Below are 17161 nucleotides of genomic sequence, written 5' to 3'. Positions count from 1 at the left end.
AAGTCAGTTTATTGATTGACCATGAAAATAATCTATTATAATCTATTATTTCTTCATTATAAAGTTTTGACCTCAAGTGTTTGGACAGCTCTGCTACTGCAGTTCAATTCTGCCAGGGTCTGTGCATATTTAATGTGAAATGAATAAACTGACACTAGACTGATGTCTCAATTTTAATTTGAGTCGGTTTACATCACTATTCACAGGTGAGATAGGTGATACCTGTAGGTGAGACATAGTCTTTTAAACACCCAAAGCTTCAGTGGAAAAAATATCACAGCTGTCCCAGGGCACACACTGGACAGGTCACTCATCTATAGCACGACTAACATTGATAGACAGATAACCATTAACATCTTTGCTCAATTTAGAATCACGTGTTAACCCAACCCCAAGTCTTTGGACTGTGGGAGAAAACTGGAGGATGTAAATTTTAACACAGAACCTTCTTGTTGTGAGTTGACAGTGCAACAATCACCCCACCATGCCACCTGAAAACTGACATGTACATATTAGATAAAGGAAAACTGACTGATGACACGATTGACTGTGATCGATAATTCTCTTTCGGATCCAGGATGTCCGCATGGGAAGACTTCAGGATCACAACCTGAGAGGATTTACCACACGAACCTAAAAAAACTAGTCCCTAAGGACCCCAAAGCGCTTTACACATCCAGTCATCCACACATTCACACACTGCTGATGGCAAGCTACATTATAGCCACAGCCACCCTGGGGCGCACTGACAGAGGCGAGGCTGCCAAACACTGGTGCCACCACCAGTAGGCAACGGGTGAAGTGTCTTGCTCAAGGACATAACAAACGAGACTGGCTCAAACCGGCAACCTTCCGATTACAAGGTGAACTTCCAACTCTTGAGCCACGATCGCCCCATTGCAGCAATATTCTTAACTGGCTCGGTTAAGCACCTGATTTCAGTTTCATCTGCAGCTGACCTGCTGAGGATCAAACTAAAGAGAGAGAGAAAATAATCTATTATAATCTATTATCCAGAAACAAACAAAAGTAACAAGTCTGATTTTTACAGGAAACAAAGAAATAATTATAGTGTGGTCACTTCCCGGATCGATTACTGCAACCCTCTTCTTTTTGGTCTTAGTCAAAACTCTATCCATAAGCTTCAACGTGTCCAGAACTCTGCCACTCGTATTATCACCAGAACCCCCTCTATGCATCACATCACCCCTGCCCTGCAGCAGCTTCACTGCTTAAATACCGCATCAATTTCAATATACTTTTGTACACCTTCAAGGCTATCCATCATCTCTCGCCTTCATACCTCTCTGACCTGGTTCAAGTCACCATTCCTTCTCGGTGTCTCAGATCCTCCTCCTCTCTTTCTCTTCCCATCCCTGTCCCCTGGCTAGCCACCATGGGGCGCAGGGCTTTCTGTTGCTCTGCCCCTCGTCTTTGGAACTCCCTTCCTCCTGAGATAAGAAACATCACTTCCCTCCCTCTTTTTAAGTCCAGACTCAAAACTCACCTATTCACATTAGCCTGTTCTACATACATTTTTCCATCCTGCTACTTTGAAATATTTTATTTATTTGCTAAATGTTGTAACGTGTTTGTGTACAGTGTCTTTGAGTGTTTTGAAAGGCGCTTTCTTAAATAAAATGTATTATTATCATTAATAATGATGATAATGGATTGGATTTATATAGCGCTTTTCAAGGCACCCAAAGCGCTTTACAATGCCACTATTCATTCACACACTGGTGGAGGCAAGCTACAGTTGTAGCTACAGCTGCCCTGGGGCAGACTGACAGAAGCGAGGCTGCCATATCGCACCATCGGCCCCTCTGGCCAACACCAGTAGGTAAAGTGTCTTGCCCAAGGACACAACAACCAGGACAGAGAGCCTGGGGATCGAACCGGCGACGTTCCGGTTACAGATACGCTTCCCAACCCCCTGAGCCATGGTCGCCCCGACCATTGCTTATTATTAACATAACAACATTAAAAGAATGCTGTGAAAAATTAAAGACATAAAAAGGCATGCTAACACACTCCATGCTAACACACTCCATAATATGTCTTATGTCCCAAAACATGCAGTGTACTTCTGATGTATGAAGGGGAAAGGTTTGATTGTTTTTCTGCAAAATTACCAGGAAATTAGGCTGTACTTAAATTTACTTACAGTATAATTATTTATTTTTTCCTATGGAAAATTGACTTGTTTACTCCCTTATTCTAGTGTATCTATTTCAAATAAAACACACTAAAATTGCCTTTCAATTAAAGTTGGATTACACCCTTGGTTGCAGGCCGTATTATAAAGTGTTAGCTTTATCTGTGAGATCTGTCACAAATGCCCAGGTTTTTGAGTTTCTGTGATGAATTATGATACATTTTAGTTTGAAGGATCATTTGTGTTGTGTTTGCTCCTTTTGTATAACGGGTTGTCTTGTTTATATTTTACCTTTATCTTCCAATTGTCTTTGTGTACCTTGGTTAAGTAGTATTTAGTTTATCCACTTTTGTGGGGGTTTTTTGTCTTTCTGTGCTTCCTGTGTGAAGTTGTTCTTGTGGGAAGTTACTCCCCTTTCATTTGTGTCCATCTAATTTTCATGATTAGCTTCAACTGTCCTCCCACCTATTTCCTATCTCCTCATTAGCTGGCATGCGTGTGCATACATTGTCTGAGTCTTCCCTTGTTCTTCGTTGCATCAACCTGCATGGTTGGGTGTTTCCTTGTTCTGTTTCCCCCCCAGATATTCCTAGTTTTCAGAGTACTTGCTCCTGTTTAACTGCACTTTGTATTTTTGTTCAAGAGTTCAACATTAAAAGTCCTTTTTTAAGTTTATGTTCCGTCTCCTGAGTCCAGCGTTCTAGTTCATATCATGCCTCTCAGCCGTACCTTGACAATAATTGGTCACCTCACTAAAAAGTAAAAACTTTCAACGTCCTTTAAGACACACACACACACACACACACACACACACACACACACACACACACACACACACACACACACACACACACACACACACACACACTCAAACTGTCCATTTAAAGAGAGCCCAGGGTCTGCTGAAGCATTTAAACCTGAGTGACGCAAGAAGGAGGTGTGAAGGTTGTAGGCGTGGATGATTTTTCTCCAGGTGAAAGTTAATCTAATTTGCTTGCCAAACCTCAGTGCTGATTCAAACATCCAGCCAAAATGTGAATAATGGCCGCTGATTACACCCATGTGTGGTAACTGAACATCCCAGAGCAAACCCATGGGCATTGCTGTGCTTCTGTCACAGCTTCCACTCCTCTGCCTTTCCATGAAATTTTGGGTGCAAGCGTCAGGAAGCAGTTTTCAATCAGCCACAAGATCATTAATGAGATCAAAGTTTGATTTTTGATTTTTTTTAACAGGAAATGCAGCTTCCACATATTGTATCCTCCACTCTGACTGTAACGCGCTGTTATCTAAATATTATTGCATTGGTTTTTCTTTCAACTTGGAACCAAAGTACACGCCCTCAAGCAACAGACCAAAGTCAGGCCAAATGTGTGGGCTTGCACATAACAACACACGATGATATGATAACAAAAATCAAAGAACAACATGCCAGAGATTGTCAACCAGCAAAATGTAGGTTTAAAAACACGTGAGATGAGCACAAATGCTTCGTTCTCTGATGAGAAAGCAGCCAGAGCAAACATGTGTACCGGGTGTGTCTGCCAAAAGGGCCAGAAAGACAAGTCAGTTCACTTTTTAACTGAAGTGACTCTGCTGCTGCTGCTGAGGATGGTGGTGGGGGGGTGCTGAGTGAGCAAGAAGCTAACAGTGCCACCCGGTGGTGACTCGCATCAAAAACGGCAGGCCTGTGAGCAGGTTTGAAACAAGGCGGCAATCAAGAAGAAACTTAAAGAGCGAGATGGTTCAACAGAGCGGAGTCCTTAATGTTGAACAGAGAGCTCACGCACGGCATGTTCTATACTGAAAAGCTCACAGTGTAGAAACTGGATGTTTTTATGAAGATGTGGATTCACATGGACAACCTGGACATGGCTCAAAGATGGAAACTTTTTAAAAAATGTCCGAGTTGCATATTTTTCCTCCTGGATAATTATCAATAATAAAAATAATAATAAATTTTTATTTATATAGCATCTTTCGAGACGAACTCAGAAAGTGCTGCACATAAGATAACAAATAATAAAAAGGTAAAACAGACAATATAAAACAGGCAAAAATTAACCAAAAACAGTTTTAAAAAGGTGAGTTTTGAGTTGTCTTTTAAAAACAACTACCGAGTCCACGGTTCTTAATTTATGAGGGAGAGAGTTCCAGAGTCTCAGGGCCACAGCGGCAAAAGCTCTGTCAACCTTAGTTCTCATCTTAGTCTGTTTTATAGCAAGTGAGCCCTGATCAGATGACCTCAGGGACTTGCTAGGGACATAGGGCTGTAGCAGATCGGAGATGTAGGGTGGTGCCAGTCCATGCAAGCCTCTGAATGTCAAGACCAGGATCTTAAAATGTACTCTAAATTCAACAGGAAGCCAACAGTGATGCAGCAGTGATGAATGTAGTGGCTGCTGGGTAGGAAATAAGAACTGAGATATTACCAAATGAGAGTAATAAGATTAACTTTAGTTAAAAGAAGATGATTTTTGACCTGCTGTGATTTAAATTTGGAAGTGTGGCTCTGCTCTGGGACCTTGCTCCTTATTCCACAAGCATTAGCAAATCCTTAGTCAGGGAGAGCTCGACAAGGATTCAGACACAATATAGTAAGGAGGAGCTGGGTTGCCAAGTGGCTTCCAGAGGCTAAAGTGACTTAAATACTACATCTTTTATGAGACTTGCTCATACAAACTATTTTGGAAGTGCGTGCTATCACTGAGATTAGCACAACCAGTCACATGGAGTGGCAGCTATCTGCCATGACCGGTTGGGCGTGACGGGAGGGAAATAGAACAAAAGACAGAAACGACAGATGTGTTTCTCTTTTGTTAAATGTTGTTATTTTTGTTTTTAATTTAACTAATGGGAAGCAATGTGACAAAATCCCTAAGACATAAGAAAGCACTTCAACCTATAGATCACAAGCAACGATGCAAGAAAGCAAGCCCCTGAGGGCCAAAAGCCAGTGCACTCCCACTGCCAGCCCGAGCCTGGGTAAGTGAGGAGGATCGCGTCAGGTAAGCCATAAATCTTTGCCAAGTCAAATATGTGAATAAGAAAGTTAATCCTCTGTGACAACACCTAAAGGGAGTAGTCAAAAACAAAAAAAGAAAAGAAAAAAAAGACAAAGATGAAGACGAATCAATGGTACAAGAGAGTTAGCATAATTTATTACAGTTATTAAAACCGGTTATGAGCGAAGATATTGATGTTTTATCCTATTTTTTTTTAAAGAAAGGTGTTTAGCAAGTTCAAGTAGGAAGAAACACACAGCGGACTGAAAACATGCTCGTCGATTCTTCTTTTGCTATTTGAGCAAAACAGAATATTTCCTTCAACTATTGAAAGCCTGCCACTTAAATTACTATCACACTGAAGCAAGATGCAACAATCAATCAGGGAATACACTAACTCCTGTCATGAACATATGAGAAGTATATGTACAATTTATACATCTGTAAAAACAGAATTAATGACTGACAGATAAATATTTCACAACAAATTGCATGTATAAAAGATTTATAATGAAGACATTTTCCATGATAAATAAGGAAAATCTCACTGCTAGAAACTACGATACTGTCTAAATAGTTAGTGAAGACAGATCTTAAAAACAGCTTTCAATTCTCTAGAAAATAAAACAAATGCAGAAATATCCATCTTGTGACTTAAGCATGAAGAAGTGGAGCCGATGCACAGAAACACACAACAAAATGATTCCAATACAGGATGGTGCGGCTCTTGCTGCCTGTTGCACTGCTAGTATACTCCGGGGCTATTGCGGATCCCGCAGCAGAGCACCATGGTGAAGATCATCTCAAAGATCTAAATGTGAAAGATGAAAGCAGTTTAATTCAAAGGGAGTATTCCAGTACCTGCAATGTTATCACAGCTGATGAAAGCAGAGATTTAGACAAATGCATTTTCAATCTAATACCCACCATGATGACAGCAACGACCAAGGCGGCCAGACCGATGACGTAGAGCTTCTCAGAGAAGAGCTCGATCAGTTTATAATGACAGCTCTGACAGGGAGAAAGAGGGAAAATAAGGAATGCTGACCACGCCACAGTAATGAATGAGAATGCTCTTCACTCTGCACACATACTGTTACGGCTCACTAATAACTGAGAGCAGAGCCTGCAGTCAAAACAAGGTGGAGAATATCCGCTTGTTCTGATCAGTTTTCTGAATGGTGAATTAAATGATTTCTGATAGCAATGTTCATATTAACAGTTATAAGAGGATACAAGTCATTGTTAATGGTATCACCAAGTTTGGTCATTTACTAAATATGATGAGGTGTATCCTTGCATGTGTCATGTCAGAATCTCCAAACTCTTTTTAAAATCACGATGACAAGTAATTGTCAAAGAATAAAAATCTGACATTTTAGCCTTATTTTACTGTGTTTTTCTATTCGTGCATCTGTGTATGCTTTCACTGCACCGGCACTGTGTATGGGATCATTGCCATGCTGAAAAATGAAGCCCTTGCCAATCAGACGTTTTTCATACGATATTAAAGTCTGATTCTACTTTTCTGTGTTCGGAATTTCAGCAATTCAAGATTTCCAACACAACTAACTGAAATGATGCCTCCACTGTGTTTTATCGATTGGTTGTAGACACTCACTGACGCTGATTTTAACCCAAAGTTTCAAATGTTTTCATTCATCACTTCATTTGACCTGTTGCCACTGATTTCCAGTCCAGTTTGTGTGTATTTTCGCATACCTCAGCCTTTGCTCGCTCTTTCACTTCCTTAGGCAAAACAGGAAGAATTGGCTAAGAATGGCCTCTTGACAGCTATCCTTCCACTCAGACCATCTCTGATGACGATTCAGGGAACAGTGCATGGGTCAACTGAAGAGCCAGATGCATCTAGTCTTTGCTGAATGTTTTTTCCTGTTTCTTAAGGTCGTGGCTCAGATACTGTTTATCTGCTATATATAAACAGCTTTTTCTAGGCCTGTCACTTCTTTTGTTCTCCAATTGTTCACTCTCCTCAAATCTTTAAGGACACACACAGCACACAGTGCTGAAATATGCTAAGTTTTTAACAAACGTTTTTTTTAAGTCACCATGTTGGTGCAAAAGTGCAACTTTATGCCTGTCAAACTGTGTTTTTTGTAAATTTAACGAAAGAAATGGGAACAACTTTGTGTTTTTATGATAGACTGACAGCAACAGTGGCTAAAGAGGCAATTCAATATTGATTCTTTGCTAAGTTGTCTGTTATGTGTAGCAATAACACTGATTTGTTCCTTGAGCCTGAGAGGTGTCTTAAGAATATTGCAAACTTGTTATACCTGAAATTTCTTAACATTAACATTTTCTGTCTAACGTGACCGCACTGCAGTCACTGAAAAACCAACAAAATACCTACAAATCTACAAAACTACAGGAAAAAAAAACGTGAATCCTACATAGTAATGAGAGCTAATCAGCTCTGCAACACTTGCTTGGTTTCAGTCCAGCTGTCCCTTAGGGAGATATCACTGCAAATTAAGACAAATCCTAAAGGGAGTGGTCTCTCCAGAGTGACAGTCCATGATGAGTAAGGAATTACTGAATGATGTGAGCACACATGTGATTCACTTGCTGTGGCCTTCACGGGACTAAATGTATTTTAAATGTACTTGAACATATTACATTTGGGACATGTAGCAACCCAGTTCCTTAGTAATACTTTACAGTGATTTTTTTTTAATATTACAAAAATATAATAAACAAGCTTACATTAGTATTAATGTTGTTAGTAGTATTATTACTACTAATACTTGTTTGTGTGTTAATTTATTTCGATCATGGAAACAATATACAAAGTTCATTAAGCAAAGAAAAGAAAAAAAATGCTTTACAAAATAAAGCTAATACATTTCAATATTGTTTCACCTGTTTTTAGTTACATATTGAAAAGGAGTGGGAAGACAACAAAAGATTTGTGCATACCTGAGATCTCAACTGAAAATCCTCTGGAGACTTTGTAGGACATAAGGTGGTGGCAAGTTGTAAAAAGAGAGCCGTGTCGTCTCCTTTACCGCAGCAGTCGAGCTGAACAAGAAAGAAAACACAGGAACATGAAGTCAACAATATTTCTGTACCCTGTCATTTCAAAAACAAAGCAGCAGGGCCAAAAAAAAAAAGAATGTGATGATTTTTTCCCCCATCATTTCGTACCGTTTTGTGGAAGACATCCAACACCTTGATGGCGCTGTCTTTACTGGCAGACCCAGACACATCCATAGCCTTGATGTACGCAGAGTCGTAGAAATTGATCAGTTCTTTGGAGATCTGTGAATAATCAGGAGTGGGGATGGGGTGTTCAACAGACACAGCAACAAACAGAGACGATTCACTAGAGGTGCAGAGAAGGAACATCAACGCAGACATCAAACATGCTGTGAACCGTGACTGTGTGTGTGTGTGCTTACAGTGTCCCTGTTCATGAAACCCCAGATTGCTGCAGCCACTTCACAGGCAAATAGGATCACCAAAAAGAAGAAGAACTACAAATCAAAGATATTTATTTTAACTTCAGTGACTCCAAAGATTAAAATACTTTATTTGGAAAAAAAAGTGTCACTTGTGGATAAAACGGTATACTCACTGTGCCCAGAAGGCACTGAGATTCCTGAATGGCACCATAACATCCAAGGAAGCCCACAAGCATCATAACAGCTCCCACAGCTATCAGTATGTACACACCTGTAAACGCACAGTGAGCAGGAAACTGTCCATCAACGGCTTAAAGACATTTGATTTATCATAGCGACAGCGCATCATCAGCACCACTAGAGGGCAGCAGTGTTAGACCTGCATGTTCCCACTGCTCGCTAGTCCACTGCTCATTGTTTGGGTTTTGACTTCCTGATGACTCTGTAGAATGAAACTGTTGACATCCTGAAGGTAAGATTCCAGATCCTGACTAAGAGAGGCAGAGATGACTGCGTGCTTCCCTTAGGGGAGGAAATTCCCTTGAGACACCCTCAACCCCCCTCTGTACTGACCTCTGACCTGGACCATTATACTTCCCCAGGAAACAGAAGGACAGACACTCACTGACACCCACCCACAAATGTACACACATTTTTTTTTATTTGCAATTTAAACTGGCATTATGTTTAAAAAATATATATTTTAAATGTAAATGGCACATAGCCATAATGGAGGCACTCCACACTAGCAGAAAGTCAATGGATGGTAATAAAGCTCCAGTTACAGCAGAGGCCCAGTTTGTGTTTTCTGCAGCTTAAAGGAAAAAACACTGTGTGGGTGCTAAAAATCTGTTTTGCATTATCGGTGTAGGATTATATAAAAAGTAAATTTACTTGAAATGCAATAAAGTCTCCTTCAGAATTACTGTGCCCTCTAATCTCTTCTCGTGTATACATGAGTTGCTTTACTTATTGGTGATAACATGAAACCAGTAATTTGACGTCGGTTGCCTCACATGAAGCCAAGTGTAATTGCTTTATTTACTGTTAGAGTCTCTAAAGGAAATTGACTGTGTTTTATAGATTCAGCATTTGCGTTGTAGGAAAAAATTTCATGTGCAGCATCAGTCATGTGGAATTGTCTCCTAGCAGGCGTTGCATTCAACTACACCCAGCATGAAAGCTGTGCTGTAAGCACTGTGCGTACTCGCTTTCTACCACTTTTGTGGAGATCTCCTATTAAATGGCAGCATATTTGTGTTACACCAGGAAATTTGCCCACGCAAAAGAAACACACATACAAAAAAAGAATAACTGCAATCAGTTTTCTCCAGAGGCATCACGAGAAGGGTGCGGGTGGACACCGCTCAAACACACACAAAAAATCTTAATGAAAACAAATTATCAGCATGAATAAAAATCTAGAAGATATAACATTCCTGACAAACTGCAATTTGTTTGATAATAATCTCATGATATCCATCCAACGAGCTATAACTTTAAGAATCCTTTTAGAGATTTTCTGCTATTTTACAGTTTTCTTATTTCTTCTGTAGCTCAGGTTTAGATTTCAGAACATGATATTGGATAACACAACATGATAGGCACAATAAGCAAGAAATTCTCATGATACTAAACCATTCATTCATTTTCTTTCACTTATTTTATTCAGGGAGCCTATCCCAGCTCTCACAGGGTGAGCGGTGGGGTTAGGCCCTGGGCAGGTTGCCAGTATGTTGCAGTGTTAACACAGAGACAGGCATGTGTTTGGACTGTGGGAAGACACATGCAGAAAAGTTCCAGCCTAGATTCACTCCCATGACTTTCTTGCTGTAAGGTGGCAGAACTAACCACCGCACCACCTAATATTAGACCAGTACTTCCCAAAGTACCCAAAGTAATCTCACCTTTTAAATCCCCAAGAGTACAGAAGATCTCATATTACGAGATGATGTCCAAAGACTAGACTCCTGAACCATGTTAGAGGGGAGTGAAACAATATCTTCAACTATGTAATTCACAAAGCATAAAAGACTCCATATAAAGGGAAAAAATTCAAACTAGGAATATGAAAATCAGTCACAGCCCTTTCTATCCTACATTTACAAACTTCAGAGGGCAGCTGCTAAAGTTAGAGCTGCTGGACTAAACTAGCAGCGTGCAGTGTACCGCTACTTTTACATAAGATGTGAAGGGGGTCTTCTAGCGGTGCTTTTAGTGGGAAATGGTTCGGGAACAGTCTGTTTCTGGCTTTTCTATTCTTGTGTGCATAAAAAAACAAAGCACACCGATCCTCTAATGTGGCCTGACAGAGCAGTCTAAAAAGGGGACAGACAGTAAGTGACTCTGACTCTGTTGCATCTGCAGGTCTCCAATACCTCACACTGTACCTCATTTATCACGCAGAACTATCTCCCATCCTTAGATCTGCGCTCTCTGTGTGTCGACTCACTACCCCTCCTTTTTCGTTCTCTTTTGTCGCGCTGTGAAACGGCTACCAGGGCCAGTAACCCGGCAACGCGGCAAAGCAGGCATTATTTCCACTGCCTTCCATTACTATGACAACACCTTTTGAAGCTTGAAGGCTATTGAGACTTTAAGGGAGACAGGCGATTTTAAACCCCCGGGGTAGTTCATTTATTTCTTGTCTCAGAGTGTAATCTCCCCAAGTGGTGGTGGTGGGGTGGGCGCCAGCTAAAAGCCCCACTTGCTCGTCTCATCCAGTATTTAAAAAGGGAAAAGGCAGGAGCAAGACAACGGAGACGAAGCCTGTTATACAGCATGTCAGTGGAGAAATTATGTGAGGAGGGTTAGTTGTTTAAAAAAAAGATCTATTTGGCTTTTCTCTTGTTATTTCAAAGACTTTAAAACAAAAAGGGCAGACAAAAGAGACACACAAGGACTTTTTCCATTTTTCTGACCGAAGCGGCTTGTTTGAATCAGAGGTTGAACCGAAAGCCTGCATCAGGACCTAAGTGTAAGATAAATAAGGATTATTATGAACATTGAAATCACGCAAGCTACTCGAAAAATTCCAAGAAAAGGGGGAGTTGCAAATGAACATAACAGATCCAATTTAAAATAAAAAAGTGGACCACCCAAAGAGCTTTACACACATGCTGATATATCAGGGGCAGTTTGGGGGTTTGACTCACTGGGCTACAGAGGTGAGAATAGTGCAGTTAAAAATACAAGGAAATGTATCTACTTCCTGCCACTGAAAATAGTGGTCTAATTGGTTGGCTCCTCTCTCATTGTGATTGTACTGTCAAATATGGTGATTTATCATGAAGCCGAACATGGGGGCATGTATAAAGACAACTGGCACTTTTAGAGTTCACAACATTGTGTAAACCTTCTGGGTTTAGTCAGCTCTTGGCTTGCCTTATAAGCTTTTATCCCTTGTTTTCCAGTCCTGGCTGTAATCTCATATTTACATACAGACATGAGAGGGGGAATTAATTCTTATCTGCCTCTAAGAGCCTCATTAAGCATGTTTTGTAGAAATGTACAGTACGAGGAGTTGTAACACTACCCAGACCAGACTACTGTCAGCTGCCACAAGTAATGGGTTCAAGCTCTGGTGAAGAGGCAGGATGGTGTGTATTTTCAGTCTTACATAAATACCACTTTGGTGTGCCAGCATGCTAAAAACATCCATTCCAAACTCTAATTTGAGGGATAATGTGCAGATGTACAAGGTTTTTTTGAATTATGTAAGGGCGTATGTCTAAGGGACAGGGGAGGAAAAAAGAAGAAGCAGTCTCTTGATCTTGCCTGGGTGGGCCCCACTTGCCGCCCTACCTTTAAAATCACGAGTGTGTCTCGCCTCTATAAAAAGCACGGCCCGCCTTTGCTCCGTATACTTACTGAGGAGTAAGTATGGGAGCGCAGCAGGGGCCCAAATGTAAATTAATGGGCTCACTAGAGTTCACCACCACAACAAACCAAGATCACGGACTGCTGACATTTTTAAATTGTATCATGTATTGTAGGTTTCATGGCCAACCTTAGGACTTCTGAGGGCAGTGAAGGAGACGTGCTTGCAACCCATAACCTTAGTTCATGTCGTGGGCATGACACAACACAAAGGTTAAAAAATGCAAAACATGTGCAGTTACAGAGATGGAGCTGCGGTTCAGTAGTGCAGAACTCCTGAATTTTCCTGAGGATAAAATACTTTAAAGTGTGAACAACAGAAGGCTCATGATCGCTTCAGCTGCGCTCTTAGACCACTTTCTCAAAGCCAGCATGTGTTTAAACATCTGTCTGAAGCATCTGGCCTCTCTCTTGAAAGAACATCAAGGCTGGGACTTTTTCCATAAACTGAATCAGAGATGTTCTCCTGCATGTGCCTTACAGCATGTGGACTGAGGTGTAGCTCCTGGCCCTGCCGCTTTTAATTCATGCTGCGGATGTACGCAAGTCCTGTTTCCTGGTCTTCTTAGAGGTCGTGTCACGCCTACTATTTCCAAAATATCTGGATGTCACTCACAGCTCACCATGAAGCACGTGAGTTAAATTTGATCACTTTGTTAAATGTAAACTTTCCATCATGATAAGGATGAAAAACGAGGGCAGAGCAGTTTCCTTATATGAAGTAAAGTATCCTTAAAATAGAAACCTGACTCTGAATGAGAGGGTGGTATGAGCTATAATGTAAGAATCCGTAGATGCCAAAATGAGGCCACTTCACTTTGTGAATATTTAGCTTTGAAACATAAAATATTAACAGCTTTCCCAACATTAAATCTGGGCACAATCTCCCTGTGGTGTTAAAGCCACCTCAAAACTGGTCTAAGAATAATCTACTTGTGGTAAAAGTTTTGAAGACCAACTCAAAACTATGATTTCCATGAGCTCTGTGTGTGTTAGGGAGGGGTGTATTTCAGGACAGTTGGTGGCTCGCAAATGTTTTCTGGTCCCACCCAAAAAGAATTAATCCCCAACACCTGCCCAATTTTTTAAATACTCCTTAACAATAAAGTTCACTTTTTTTTTTTATTTCTTCCCCTTTAAAAACATAATTACACATACTTTTCTTTTTTTTTTCCACATTTTCTCCTGGTTGTCCACACCTCTCCTCTAGCAGCCCTCCTTGCCTCACTACACACAGTCCTGAGGACCAGTTCACTATTATTCAAATTATTGGTGTATACTCACTGATATAGAAGGTGCCCGGTGCCTGCTGATCATCAAACTGAAGAATGAGGAGGTTGCTGGTCTGACTGTCGTGGCGTAGCCACAGAGCCACTCCTAAGATCACACCTCCGGCCAGCTGTCCCAGAAAGAAACAAAAAAAGGTTTTTAATTGTTTTGTTTCATATTTTTTGGTCACTTTGATGAATCCTTTATGAGGATCAGACCCACCTAAGTGTCTGAAATGAAAGTGAAAAGGAAGCATGAATATTAAAATCATCCTGTAGTTTTTAAATTTTAAAGACTTTTTAGAAAAGACCCATCAGCATGTTTTACATGTGACAGCACCGTGACATCTAAGACAACATGAAAGCTGACTTTCGGGAGATCAAATCCACACCAAAGCCTTTCTGCTAATATCTGTGTGTGTGCGTGTGTGTGTGACCTGTCCCCCTGTCATTTAAGAAAAGAAAGGACATCCTGACACCTCAGTGACCCACGACACAGACATGTCCACGCAGCATTGTTTAAAATCGACTCAACTTCAACTCCCTGATCTCTCTTCTAAATTATGTATCTGATGAAGCAAAAATATATTGACAAGTGTCATCATAGAACAGCTAAAGTGCACGTAGCTCCTGTTATTGTTCACATGCCCGTGTTTATATCTGCACTTTTCTTTTCGTTTCTTTTTTGTGTTTTTTGGCCATGGCTGAAATCCATTGTTCTCAGCAAACAGGAAACGGAATCCTCAGCGTGAAAATAGCAAAATGAGGAAGAAGGGGCTTAGCGCTTTTACAATGACAGGCACAGCAGTGAGGCCAGCAGAGGAAACACTCAATCAAGTGCAGCATGTCCAGGATATGGGCATTCTGTTCGTCCTAAAAACAAAAACACACTCTAAACAGGCAAACCAAATGGAAATCTAAAAACACCCCATGCAAATGGTCAATTCTGCACTTAAAATGGATATCTATAGTTTGCAGTGATGTACTGATGTACCCAGATTAGGCTGTTTAACTACTGTGGCTTGTCCCATATTACTGAAGCAAGGAAAAAAGGGACTGCCTTGAGAAGAGCTCAGTTTACAGGGTGAATGTACTAAAATGATGTGAAATTTCACACAGTGCAGTCTGAGCACGATGTTTAGGAATTAAGGAATTTGGGAATTACTCTAGGAAAAGGAAACAGTCGGAGGGAAACACCTATTCCCGTCACCTAAATGTCTTTCAGTCTTTTTTTAAACTGAAATCTTTTTTTTTTTTTGTCTGGAGTTCACAGTTAAGGTGAACACTGGTTAAATCAACGGTGGACCTGAAGTACAGATGATGAGTGACAGGCAGAGAGTACAATCCCGGTAAAAAAGACTGGGAGGGGGGGAAAGAGACACCAGCCAGCCTGGAGGGCTTTTACCTCCCGGCTCTTTCACTCACTTTTCCCCGTTTGCTCAGTCAGGCTGAAAAGAAGTTGATGAAGGTTGGGAGAGCATTTTTAGCTCCTGCCAAGAGTTTGTGCGCTGTGCCTGTGTGGATGGATGGATGCTGCCCTTCTCACTAAGAGGGAGCAGCTTAATTTGTAGAGCAGTTCAGGAGGGAAACTCCTCTGTGCTTATCTTTTTGAAATTATTTTAAGCTATGGTCTTCACAGATGTGTAAAATTGCAGCTGTTAAATCAGTTAAACAGAAAACGAGAGAAACAAAAGAAGAAGAAGCAGAGGAAGTCTACGTTACTCAAATAAATTTAGAACTAACGTCGGAGAACAAAAATATGGTCGACTCACCCAGAAAATAAAATTAAAGAAGAATAACATATATTTAATGCATTTCGTACAGCCCGTAACAGCCATGTTTCCAGGTCTTGTCAGCTCGTCCTTACGCCCAAATCAAACAAGTTGTGAGAGTGAGAGGAGTCTACTTCCCAGGATCACACAGTCACTGCCGGGGGGAGGGGGGGAGGGGGGGGGGGGGGGGGGGGCTCAGTTTGTTCGGCCAGCTGGGCTGGAAGGACTCATACAGCAAACTCCTCCTTTATAATCAAGAGTGAAAACCGAGACGGGAGGACTGCCCACCAAGTGAACTGGACAGGAGGTGGCCGAGTGAATAACAAGTTGCCCATCTACCCGAGTGAGCAAGTAAAAAACCAATGATTTCATAAAATGTGAACACACTAGGGAGTATTCCAGATTTAAGAAAGAACGAACGAACGAACGAAAGGACAATTTTTTAAAGCAACTTAAATCAACTAAATCACATATTCAAAACAGCTTTAAAAACACTATAAAGCTATAAAACTGGCATTTTTAGAAATATCTCATTGTTTGTTTTTGTTTTGTTACTTACTTTTTTAGTTAGATTATGAAGCAATTCTGCCAACTTTAATTATTATGTTTTTTAATGTTTGAAATGATTCGGACCATAAAATTTCCTTGCTTTGAGCAGTCGCGCCCTCTGCTGGCGAATTAAACACGATCCTCATCGACTAATTATTTAGGCGCGCTGTGCAGCACGCAGACTTGCGCAAATCTTGAATCTTCTCCGGTCTTTGTGTTCATATCTGAGCTCTCAGCTCTTGTCTGAACTTGTCTGCAAACCACGAAGCTTTACCGTCTTCTAATAGTGTTTTTATGCTACGAGCAGATGTGCGCGTTCATGGCTTCAGGGTCACACCTTCTCCAGCCAGCTGTGCGTGAAGATGATGAAGACCTTCCCTGGCAGCATCCGGACTGTTAGAGGCGCTAACCCTGCATTTACCCTCTGGGCGACGACGTTCAGCGAGCAGGAGGAGGAGGAGGACAAGTAAAACTGAGCAAGGATGATTATTTGAGCATCCTTACAGTAATTGGGGGATTTGACAGCGTGTTTTTAATAAACGCAGGGCTCTCCACTGGGCATGCTCCATCTGTGCTGAGAGAAGAGCTGTGCTCGGTGAGAATAACTGGCCGTTTGGGCGTTTTTTCTTCTTTTTTCTTCTTCTTGGGGGAGGTTTGTCGCCCTCTCATCTTTGATTTTCTTTATCAGCAGTGCAGGGAACGGGGTGGTCCTCCCATCAAAAAGAGCGATGGATGTGTTCTTCTCAGCGATGCATGAACGGCAGTGAAGTCTGTGAGCGAGGAAGCATCTCAGCGCTGAGACAAAGACCTGCTGCTTAGTGGCGGCGTGTCGTTAAATTCAGGAAGGGAGCGGGAGTGTGAAGGAGGTGAGTCTGTAGGCAGCAACAGAAGGACTGAGCAGCTCCATCAGGAGCTTTCCACCCAGCACCACTACCATCATCATCACCGCAGTCACCTTGCTGTGAAAGTCATAAACCTTCCTCAGGGCTGATCTATCAACTGTCGCATACTAGTGAGTTTAAAGAGCTGGATTTATTCTGTCGGCGTTTTCCCTCTCTTTATATATCTCTTTCGACATCTTGGATTTATCGATGATGTGACGTCC

The 17161-nt window shown here is 41.3% G+C and overlaps 1 protein-coding gene across 2 annotated transcripts; it reads right to left on the bottom strand.

The window, feature by feature from the left end:
- Positions 1-5290: 5290 nt before the first annotated feature.
- Positions 5291-16515, bottom strand: LOC146704716 (CD81 antigen-like). Of its 2 annotated transcripts, none has more exons than XM_085462031.1 (8): positions 16394-16515; positions 13752-13866; positions 8762-8859; positions 8586-8660; positions 8332-8445; positions 8104-8205; positions 6091-6174; positions 5291-5974 (listed from the first exon to the last, which is right to left on the bottom strand). In XM_085462031.1, the coding sequence occupies exons 1-8, from the start codon at positions 16442-16444 to the stop codon at positions 5909-5911; spliced, it is 705 nt and encodes a 234-aa protein (XP_085318157.1). In that variant the 5' UTR covers positions 16445-16515; the 3' UTR covers positions 5291-5908. The 2 variants fall into 2 exon arrangements, with proteins under 2 accessions (XP_085318157.1, XP_085318156.1); XM_085462030.1 differs by lacking the exon at positions 16394-16515 and adding an exon at positions 15508-15671.
- Positions 16516-17161: the final 646 nt, after the last annotated feature.

Source organism: Copadichromis virginalis, linkage group LG7 (genome assembly GCF_057382275.1).
Source record: "Copadichromis virginalis isolate Kocher_CV1m ecotype Utaka linkage group LG7, C_Virginalis_male_GT1.1, whole genome shotgun sequence".
Taxonomy (NCBI): Eukaryota; Metazoa; Chordata; class Actinopteri; order Cichliformes; family Cichlidae; genus Copadichromis; species Copadichromis virginalis.
The sequence above is the reverse complement of the archived record's forward strand: the minus strand, read 5'-3'. Positions and strand labels throughout refer to the sequence as shown.

What these genes read in the sequence shown, in the direction of transcription:
- LOC146704716 (XM_085462030.1), bottom strand. Translation starts at nt 15,573, where the DNA reads ATGGCTGTTACGGGCTGTACGAAATGCATTAAATATATGTTATTCTTC. An exon ending in CTCAGTGCCTTCTGGGCACA is followed by an intron (nt 8,661 to 8,761) that starts GTGAGTATACCG and finishes TTTGATTTGTAG; the next exon opens with TTCTTCTTCTTTTTGGTGAT. An exon ending in GTTTCATGAACAGGGACACT is followed by an intron (nt 8,446 to 8,585) that starts GTAAGCACACAC and finishes GATTATTCACAG; the next exon opens with ATCTCCAAAGAACTGATCAA.